The sequence below is a fragment of the Pagrus major genome, chromosome 23, assembly GCF_040436345.1.
Source record: "Pagrus major chromosome 23, Pma_NU_1.0".
Lineage (NCBI taxonomy): Eukaryota > Metazoa > Chordata > Actinopteri > Spariformes > Sparidae > Pagrus > Pagrus major.
In genome coordinates, this window is record NC_133237.1 from 14,455,217 (window position 1) to 14,465,921 (window position 10,705).

The following is a 10,705-nucleotide window of genomic DNA, read 5'->3' on the forward strand; positions in this document are numbered from 1 at the left end:
GCCACACCTGCCACCGCCGGAAGGAGGAGCGGGTACAAATGCACCTGCACAGCATCCCTGCTTCATTCCCAACGCAGGGCAGAGACCGAGAGGCTCACAGCCGGCACATCCAACAACTGATTCTAGTCTCGGTTCCGTCATGGAGGCCCAGCGGTACCCCCTCAGCGTCCGTCTGATCGGAGTGCTGCACAAGATGAAGAGCAAAGTAAGCGCACATGATGATGTGACTCATTAAAAAAGTCTGCTGTTCTGCAGTGTGGTAACATCTGCATGTTCCTCTTCCAGATGTACATGACCTCCGTGCTCTGGTCGGACCAGAATGATATTGTGGTTTACAGAACTTTCCAGGATTTCAAGAACATGCACGTAAGTAAATAAAAATACAATCTGTGTTGCGCCTGTGCAGTTGGTTTGTTGGTTTTGAATCGACCTAAAAGTCCTGTTGCTTCTTTATTACAGAAACAAATGAAGAAAGTTTTCCCACCAGCAAATAAACTGAAAAAATCCGACAGAGTCTTACCCAGATTTCAAGGTATGTGTGCGTGATTTAGACTGTTTTCATTGTCGATTATTTTCTCGATTCATTGATTAGTTGTTTGGTTAATTAAAGGTGCACTATGTGGTTTTGGGGAAACGTTTTAATCAGAAAAGAAAGATCTTTACTGACTGTTTTTAATTCCTAAACAAACTAAATAAACAAACTCTTTGGTTTCATGACTGAATAAACAGAGTAAACAAACCTTAAAAAACAACACAGTTTCATTCTGTTTTACTTTGTTTATATTTGACGGACCCTGCCACCTTTCTAGCTTCAAACAGTGTTCTGGGGACCTTATTTTCCTCTGAGAGCAGCTTGTTTATTCAGTTATGGGAAAAAAAATGTTTGTATTATGTTAATATGAGAATTCTGAAATTTTGACTTCTTTCTTAAAAATTACTCAACCCGATTAATTGATCATCAAAAAATCTTTGGCAATTAATTTAAAAGTCGTCAACTAATCCGTCAATGGATTAATTGTTGCAGCTCTGTGGTTTTATCGTTCCATGCTGATGGGATTCTGACTTCACTTGTCCTGCCTGTGTGCTTTTAGACAAAAAGATGAAGCGCAGCAGCCAGAGGAAGGGCCCCACCAAGTCACTAGTGCGCCTCAAGTTCTTGCAGAAATACTGTAATGAACTCCTGAGCTGCGACCCGCAGGTCACTCAGTCTGCAGAGCTCATCCAGTTCTTCCACCCTAAAGACCAGGACCTGCAGCCGGAGTTTGCCAAGAACGGGTAAGACAGACCCTTGTTGAAGCAGATTATTTTAGTTCTCGGCATTAAAAAAGGAAAAAAACTGGCAAAGAATTGGAAAAATAGAATATTTAATCATGTTAAATGCTGAAGCACCAGGAGCCTTTAAAACACAACTGAGTAGACTGTGAAAAAAAGGGGAATAACAGGCTTTATATGTATATGTACTTTGAGTGTATTTACCTCGCTGCTCTCCTCTTCAGCATCATGATCATGCCGTCAGAAGAAGAGATGGGGACCGGTGCAGGACAGGGCGTCGGCAACGTGACCCAGCCGTTTGTCACGGAGACATACAGATGCGTGGCCGCGTACGAGACCAAAGACACCAAGAACAAACCTTTCAAAGTGGTGATGGACGAGAAAGTGGACGTGCTCATCAAAGACAAAGCAGGTGAGCGAGCTTAGGCGTCGCCTGTCCTGTTAAAATACCTCAAGTATCCTGAGACCTGTTAAATGCATGGTTGTGTTTGCTCAGGGTGGTGGCTGGTGGAGAATGAAGACAAGCGGATGGCCTGGTTCCCTGCCCCCTACCTGGAGAAGGATGATGATTCTGACGATGAAGATGACATAGACGGGACTCCTGACAGAGGTACATGCATAGATACAGTTTTTAATCAACACCTCATTACCTTTGTCGGTTACTGTCAGTCCAGATGTTACGACATCATGTACTGAAGTCATTTCTTTCCCTCTCAGGAATGCTGTACACTGCAGTCAAGAGCTACAAGGCCGCCAAAGATGATGAGATAAGCGTAACCATCGGTGCAGTGGTGGAGCTCCTGCAGAAATCTGAAAACGGCTGGTGGCTCATCAGGTATTTAACACCTTCCACTTTAACGTCATAGCAGAGTCATTTTACCAACTAATTTGTGGAAACAAACTCTTAAACAACGTGACTCTGTGACTGTGAAAAAGCCAGAGAAACAGCATGGCTGATGATGAATAGGACAGAATAGATGATGTAAGCATCAAGAATGATTGTCATACAGTGTTTGTGCTCAGGTTGGCTTTACATTCCTTCAGAGACAAAGCCCTGAAGCGCTGCAGCCTGTAAAGTAGGAGCCCGTATCTTGATGTAAAACAAAACGTGTAACCGCGGATCAGTCTGGAAGGATCCGCTTGATTTCTCTTTCATTCTTGTGCTACGTGTTGGCAGCTGGACTTGCTTTAGTTGCAAGCAAGTCAAGCAAGACCTCAGTTCTGCAGTGAAGTCAAGAAGCCTCTTGGATAAGAAGTGAAAGAAGAAAAATAAAATGGGCACCAGCTGTAGGCGGTTGGGGCACCACCGCATACAGCTGGTGCCACCTCTGTTTTTATCACCCCTGTCCCTCAAATTTATTGAGGCTGCCACTGTATCTGATGTTTATCGCTGTTGGAGCTTTAAAATCAATCCACTTCTCAACACTTCATTATTGTCTGTCTTCAACAGATACAAAGGTAAAGCAGGTTACATCCCCACCATGTACCTGCAGCCCTACAACTACCCTCATATCCGCATGACTGCCAACCATCAAGATCTTCGCGCCCCCTCTCCGAACCTGGAGCAGCAGTCCCAGCAGTTCAGCCACTCACAAGGCAACCTGCTGGTGCTTCCACCTGCCAGGTCTTCCTCACCCCGCCCGCTGCAACCAGACAGCAAGCAGAAATCTCGCTCTCTTAACATCCTGTCTGAACAGCCTCCCGCTCAGCCCGCAGCAAGAACCACAGCCTACGTTGCCAACGTTACCACCTCACCTACGACTGCACAGCAACTCCCTCCGCCCACAATCATGGTGGAGATGGACGGAGACGACGACCAGCGTGACAGGAGCCCGACAGAGGGCAGCGAGGTAACCTATGAGAGCGACAGCAGCGACTTCAGCTTCAGCAGCGACCTCAGTTCCTCCACGGCGAGCTCCACCTTCAACCTGAGCGCCAGCGCCAATGAGGAGCAGCTGCGCCTCAGCCGTACGCCTGAGCCGACGTCGAGCAACCGCCTCAGCCCAACAAGTGGTCAAGAGGGGAAAATGATGCCCAGTGTGTCCGATCCCAACCTCTACAAGGGCCCCAGGACACCTAAAGTGCCACCCAGACCACGCGCCCAGGAGATCCTCACCCGGTGTACCACTGTCACCCGCAAGAACGCAGCCAGAGGCTCTCCGTCACCCACACAGAACATGATACTGAGTCGATGAAGCTTTATTTTTTATAATTATTGAACCTCATCTACTCTGTGGCCCAAAGATCGAGCTCTGCTAACAACAACTGTTTGTGAACTTTAAAGGGTAACTTTACAGGTACTGAGGAGTACTATGTGAAAAAAAGTTGCATTGTGGGTAATGTAGGCGCGACGTTTTGAAAAGGAAGATTTTGATAATTTGTTTTTAAACTGTCCATAATGAGTTCAACGGTGTTATAGGACTGCAATGTTAGACCAGTGGACTGCTTTTTCAACACCTGTTGCCCACAATGCACCTGAGCCTCTGTGTGACATCACTGGAGGCAGTTGAGCCACAAAAGACTTTATACAACTTTTTTTTTTAACCTATGTAGTAGTAATTTTCAAGACCTGTAAATACACTGAAATGCGTAAAGTTGGTGGAGTTACCCTTTAAAGATTGATTGAAAAATAGAGAAACTGTGTTCAGAAATCTAACTGTGTGTAAAGGAAGAATTAAGAGGTATTGAGATTCTTTTTTCCAGAAATGTTACTTGTCAAACAGTCATGTTAGGGTTGTTTGCATTATCTTTGAAGAGAGATTGCCAACAAGTATGCAGAAAATGTGCAATGTACATAAGGCCTTGTTTACGATGTCAGCAAAACCAGTGGATACACATGTAGATGATTAATCAAGTGGGATTCTGTTTCCCTTTTCTATTTTTTTTGGAAAAACTAAGTAAGCTCAAGTAAAGAAACCATAGATGATTAATCAAGATGCACTAAAACATTCATACCCACCTCTTTACTGTCAGTTTTGAAGGATCATTTATTTTCCATACTGGAAACCTCGTGTTGTGCCTTATATGCATTCTGACTGTGCAAACATGGATTTCTGCTTGTGACTGCAGCGAAAGTAAATGTTTGTGTGTGCAGACCGATCTGTTTCCTGCTAAAGCAAGTTTACAGCCGACTTGACTTGAACAAAGAGATGTGTGTGAACGAACACTGGGTTTATTCACATGTTACTGAAGACTTTGAAACAAAATAAAAGCATTTTTGGGAAACTTAAAACTTAATGGTTGTCTTTTTTTTCACTGTTTCACACATAAATCTTAACTTAAAATAAATAACTTAAAATAAAAAAGATAATTTAACAATTTAATATTAGTTATTCTAACTCTTATTCCCTCCTATGGGTCAAGCTTCAAAAACATGGATCCTACATTTCCCATAAAGCAACCAATGGCATCTTTAAGACATTCCTCTCCGGTAAAAGCCTGAAGATCTGAAGATAACCTTGATGACATCATCAGGGTTATTTTCTCAGACTACACAGAGCAGCAAGAGCCAAAACACATTATACAACTGTTAACAGCAGGGTTTTCCATTTAATATCCTACACACTGTGTACGCTCTATTAGCAGCCACATGTCAGGCAGGATGATCTATAAAGTCTTATTTGTGCAGCCATTTACTAAAAAAATAAGTATCTCATTTGTTAGATTAAGAGCCACAGAACATGATGAGCCCCGCCTGAGCTTAAGCGAGCTATGCTCCAAAAAACCCAAACCACAACGCACCCCACAGGGATTTTCACCATGTTTCCACTGAGCAGTTAAGTTTTAATACAGTTGTGTTAGCGTGAGAATGACTGATGGATGACGGGCAAAGACTGCTACTTGGGCAATTTATAGACAATGTGACGCTTATTATTTTATAAATACACAACTCCATTTAAATCATAAAGGACAAATGAATATGATATAATCGCTTGTAGTCAATCTATGCTTATGTAAGTAACCTTTCCTGTCGTGGTCAAGCCGGTAGATCAGGACTATGCAACATTGCAGAACGAGACAATGCATGCTGGTTTCTGCAGAGGGGAAAGATAAAACTGGCTTAGTGCCTGATTGTTAATGCAGCTCCAAATTTTCACCCCTCACAGTTTGAGGAAACCTGGCTGGTTACATTCTCCAAATTCAGTTCTGCTGTGAATGGAAAAACTAATGCACAATGTCATTAAAGGAACACAACAGAATTGTCTGGTCATGCCTGAGCTGCAAAGACTCACACCTGCCAAGTGAAAGCTGTGCAGTGAGGCAGCGCCTCGTTCACTCCTTTTTTCTATGGTAATTATGGTAAATGCTGTGCTAGGGTGTAATATGTAGCATTACCTATTCTGGAATAATGACATAGTACAGTATATACAGACCAGAAACCCACATTATATCCATTTAAAAGTTAAAGCAACATTATGTAGAAATTGGCATTTTGTGCTAATTGGTGCAGTATTTTGGTAAACACAAATCCCAGGTCTGTAACAATTTGTCAGATGTAATGTAGGTGCTAACTACAAACAAAACTCATCACGTCATAACAATGTTATGTGTTGAGAACTGTATGTAACGCTGTGACCCTACCCTCTCACTGAAGTTACATAGAGCAGAAACAAGTGATGGGGTGGCTGAGACAGAGACACCATTCACCCTGTTACAAGACACTGTACTATCAACATGATTTGAAGCTGTTATTTTAAGGTACAAAAAGTTACATAATGTTTAAAAAAAGATGTCTAAGTAAACATTAGGTAAGTACAATGTACAGCTCATAACCCTGATCATGTCGTTTTGCCCATTTCACCATGCCACATGCTAAGGTCTTGTTTACACGTATAATAAAATAAAACTCTGTCCACATGACCATCGTTTTACATAATCTCTGTACACGTGAGAAAGCAATTGGTGGTAACAAAGGAAAATATGTGCGTCAAATCCCAGAGAAGTAGCTAGCTTATTTTCCTTTTGGGTAGTAACTTAAAAACACAAACAATAGTTACTAATTATATAATTATATAGTTACATTTTCACCAGTATCTGTTAGTGAGTTGGTTTGTCGGCAGGATTACTCAAAATACTGGAGCAGGTCAGTGACCTGAGAGCGATCTTTTAACTTATTATTGAAGACATGGTACTGGCCGTAACAACTGGCCACAAGTTCCTGAAGGTCTGGGCTTTGATCCAAGAAGTCCTACTGCACGGGTTTCTGTGAAACTTGGATGGATGATGGGTGTCAACTCAGAATAGGCCCCTGTTACTTGGCGTATTTAGGTGGCTGGTATCTATGAGTGAGTACAGTTTGATATGGACAAAGGAAACTGCTGGGCCTTGGCAGAGGTATGCGCTCTACTGAGTAGATTCTAGTCTAGTTGGTCTAGCAATGCTAACCAAACGTAAACACACCATTGGTTTATATGCATATAAAAAAGCTGTCCACTGGTGTAACATCACACTCACTAATGACAGATAAAAAACAAATCATCAAACATCACTGAAGGCAGTTCATCAAATTGCATGCACCTTCTTCTGGAGCCACAAAAGGCTTTATGCTAGTTTTTAAAAAAATATGCAGTAGTACCCCCCAAGACCTGCCAACACACTTTAATGTGTAAAACACCGGAGTTCCCCTTTAAGTCACCTGACCACTGAGGCTCTCTCTGACATCGGTCATATATTAAAAATGGTATTTTGAGTGATTTTGTCATAACTGAAGGACACAGAGTAGATTTCTGGAGATATAATAGTTTCCACAGTTATAGACTTGCACAACGAAAGCCAATATTTTACTTTTTAGTTCCAGTTATAGTAGCAATAATTACATTTTTAAATGTTTTTATGTTGCAGGTTGAAGTCAGAGGTCGTGCACAGTATCATGTGGAGCTTAAAATAAGTGCAGTCATTTCTTGTAAATGCTGAGGGGAGGGGGAGCTTTGTGCTGCAGCGTCTGCAGTTCAGAGCTGAGATAAGATGAGGACAAACTATCACACTGAGCAATTATAATGACTGTGCAGTTAATTATTAATGTTTTCTCAGCAGTAAAGATTTCTTACCTTGTCATACCTTGTCTTCTAAGAATAACTGAGTAGGTCATTATTCCAATAAAGTGTCTCAAAAATCCAAAACAAGCACATAAAGCTTTAGTTTCACTTTCATTCTTCATTGCAACTTTTTGTAGGTGTGGTTTGGTGTACAAAGACATTTTGAAGGAGCTGCAGCAGACACACTTTGAACTCAGCTGCAACATCTGCTCTGTACTCTTTAGCCTAAACATGGCCGGCAACTCTGGTAAGTCATGATACTGTATCTGTTATAAGGTGGATCCCTGCTGATTGAATTTTTATACGACACACTAATGGACTGCTGTAGCTCCTATAGAGGTTCAGAAGTTAAGCTGTGCTACAAGCTGAATATTTCTCTGATGTGAACAGTCATCTTACCAACCTTGTCAACGTACATTATGTAGATTCTTATTCATTGTCACTCTTTCTTCTACACAGGACAAAGTGGACCAAATAACGAGGAGCTGAGGATAGTGTTGATGGGGAAGACTGGAACTGGGAAGAGCGCCACAGGAAACACCATTCTGGGACGAGAGTGCTTTGACTCAAAGCTCAGTGCCAGGTCTATGACTGTGGACTGTTTTAAGGACAGAGCTGTGGTGGATGGACAGCAGGTTGCTGTAATTGACACCCCTGGCCTGTTTGACACCTGGGATGACATGGGTGAAATAGACAAAGCTGTCCGCCAATGCATCTCTTATTCTTCTCCTGGACCACATATGTTTCTGGTGGTCATCAGGCTGGGGAGATACACTGCAGAGGAAATGCAGACGGTTCAAATAATTCAAGAAAACTTTGGCCAGGCTGCAGACAGACACAGCATGATTCTCTTTACTGGTGGTGACCTTCTGGACGACCTCCCTATCGAGGACTTCTTGGATGAATGCCCAGACCTTCAGGAACTTGTGGCCAGTTGTCACGGCCAGTACCATGTCTTCAATAATAGGTCAAAAGATCGCTCTCAGGTCACTGAGCTGCTCCAGAAGATCAGAAATATAGTTGAGAAGAACGGAGGAAGCCACTACACCAACAAGATGTTCCAAGAGGCCGAGAGGAAAATCGAAGAGGAGAAACAACGCATCCTTAAAGAGACAAAAGAGAAAATAATAAGAGGTCAGAATTGCTCTGATTTACTAACATCAACATAGCTTGCATCATCATACCAAAAATGTAACACTCTGTTTGAGCAACTAAGCACTGATGCTCTCTCTGACATCTACCATATCAACATAATGCTGTGATTGATTTAAACACCATGGAGCCATCAGTGCCACCAGTGTTGTTATTAAAGGGTTTGGTGAGAATGACTACATACAGACCTGCAGTACTTCTATTCATCTCCGTTTCAGTGCCTGTCTCTTTAAGGCCCCCCTCCTGAAAAGCCCAGTCTGCTCTGATTGGTCAGATCTGACGGGCCTGAGCATGCACCACCAACTGTGTTTTTGCATCAGTTCCGCCCACATTTTTGCAACCACAGCTGTGATTGGGGCACGGCCGAAGGCGTTTACTGTGCAGTTGTGACATCACAACCTTACAGAAGTCCTGATGGCTGAAAAATGCTTTATTAATCATTTCAGATTACATCCAGAGGGCGCAGTTTAAAAAACTACACTGAATTGAACAGAATACTGAAGTGATCAAAAATGATTAATTTGTCTCAAAAGGAGAGTCTGCAAGTGAAAAAAAAAACGTACATTTTGAACCTTCAAACTCCTTTTTGGCTCTCTCAAAGCAGCTGAATCATTGTTTCCTCTCGCTCATCTTTGTATAAGTTGCATAAAGTACAATGTATGTTCAACTGCTGTAGATTCTTATTCATTGTCACTCTTTCTTCTACACAGGACAAATCAAAACAAATAATGAGGAGCTGAGGATAGTGTTGGTGGGGAAGAGTGGAACTGGGAAGAGCGCCACGGGAAACACCATTCTGGGACGAGAGTGCTTTGAGTCAAAGTTCAGTGCCAGGTCTATGACTGTGGACTGTTTTAAGGTCAGAGCTGTGGTGGATGGACAGCAGGTTGCTGTGATTGACACCCCAGGCCTGTTTGACACAAGGTTTAGCAGGGATAAAACATCTAAAGATGTAGTCCAGTGCATCTCTTATGCTTCTCCTGGACCCCATGTGTTCCTGGTGGTCATCAGGCTGGGCAGATACACTGAAGAGGAAAAGCAGACGGTGCAAAGGATTCAAGAAATCTTTGGCCAGGCTGCAGACAGATACAGCATGGTTCTCTTTACTTATGGTGATCTTCTGGACGACTATCCTATCGAGGACTTCTTGGATGAAAGGCCAGACCTTCAGGAACTTGTGGCCAGTTATTTTGGCCAGTACCATGTCTTTAATAATAAGTCAAAAGATCGTTCTCAGGTCACTGAGCTGCTCCAGAAGATCAGAAATATAGTTGAAAAGAACAGAGGAAGCCACTACACCAACGAGATGTTCCAAGAGGCCGAGAGGAAGATCGAAGAGGAGAAACAACGCATCCTGAAAGAGAAAGAAGAGGAAATACGAAAAGAGAGAGAGGAACTGGAGAGGAAACTTCAGGAAAAATATGAAAAAGAGATGAAGAAAATTAAGGAAGAACTCCAGGCTGAGAGAGAGGGAAGAGAGAGAGGAATAAAACAATTAGGAATGACATTTGGGAATTTGTTCAAGTGATTAATCCCAAATTAAGGCTGTTATCTGTGTGAATGAAGAAGCTACATTTTTTGGTTGAAGTAAAGCTACATATTGTAGGTTAGTAAGGCTAAGTCACTCGTTCTATCATAGGCTCTATGACATGTATTATTCTTTTAACATGATTTTTTTGGTTGTTTTTTAAACACTTTAAAACAAGTCCCCATCTACTTCAGTTGTTTAGGTGAATGCTGCAAAGCTGTTTTGCCGTGAAGCTCCAGAAATGCTTTTGTAGACGACTGTGTTGATGCCATTCAAGAACAAATGTGTTCATGTGCTTTGCTGAACTAGAAATAAAGATGGGATATAAAGACTAAACCTTTATCAGAGTGATAATTTATAGGTCACAGGTCAGTGCCTTCTGAAAAACTTACATACTTACACTGAACTAGTCGTGGATAGCCTGAAGCAGTCATGTCAAATAGCTGTAGATCAGGGAATGATAACCGAAAACTATGAAATATTTTAAAAGTGCAGGGTTTTTCCTCATGTCAAGATGTCTCCTTTAAATGTATTGTCAATAAAAAGTGATAAGTGCTAAAATAGAAAGACATGACATGACATGAGGCAGCGGTGCTCATACAGCTACTGTCTGCAGGTCAAATTGAAAGTTACTTTTAGCTGCTTGAACCGAGCTACGCGTCAAACACACCCCACAGGGATTTTCACCATGTTTCCACTGAGCAATTAAGCTTCAAGG

At 42.2% G+C, this 10,705-nt stretch overlaps 2 protein-coding genes across 2 annotated transcripts; both read left to right on the forward strand.

The window, feature by feature from the left end:
* The first annotated feature begins 116 nt into the window (after positions 1–116).
* noxo1a (NADPH oxidase organizer 1a) lies at positions 117–4,509 on the forward strand. Its single transcript, XM_073494456.1, has 8 exons — positions 117–205; positions 286–366; positions 460–532; positions 1,092–1,275; positions 1,497–1,684; positions 1,769–1,882; positions 1,990–2,107; positions 2,723–4,509. Exons 1-8 carry the CDS (start codon positions 140–142, stop codon positions 3,465–3,467), a joined length of 1,569 nt encoding a protein of 522 aa, XP_073350557.1. The 5' UTR covers positions 117–139; the 3' UTR covers positions 3,468–4,509.
* Positions 4,510–7,512: 3,003 nt separating this feature from the next.
* On the forward strand, positions 7,513–10,074 carry LOC141019725 (GTPase IMAP family member 8-like). Its single transcript, XM_073494718.1, has 3 exons — positions 7,513–7,554; positions 7,767–8,441; positions 9,170–10,074. The coding sequence occupies exons 1-3, from the start codon at positions 7,539–7,541 to the stop codon at positions 9,985–9,987; spliced, it is 1,509 nt and encodes a 502-aa protein (XP_073350819.1). The 5' UTR covers positions 7,513–7,538; the 3' UTR covers positions 9,988–10,074.
* Positions 10,075–10,705: the final 631 nt, after the last annotated feature.

Coding starts and splice junctions, on each gene's coding strand:
- noxo1a (XM_073494456.1), top strand. CDS start 140: ATGGAGGCCCAGCGGTACCCCCTCAGCGTCCGTCTGATCGGAGTGCTG. Junction 533..1,091: donor AGTCTTACCCAGATTTCAAG/GTATGTGTGCGT, acceptor GTGTGCTTTTAG/ACAAAAAGATGAAGCGCAGC. Junction 2,108..2,722: donor AACGGCTGGTGGCTCATCAG/GTATTTAACACC, acceptor TGTCTTCAACAG/ATACAAAGGTAAAGCAGGTT.
- LOC141019725 (XM_073494718.1), top strand. Junction 8,442..9,169: donor AAAAGAGAAAATAATAAGAG/GTCAGAATTGCT, acceptor TCTTCTACACAG/GACAAATCAAAACAAATAAT.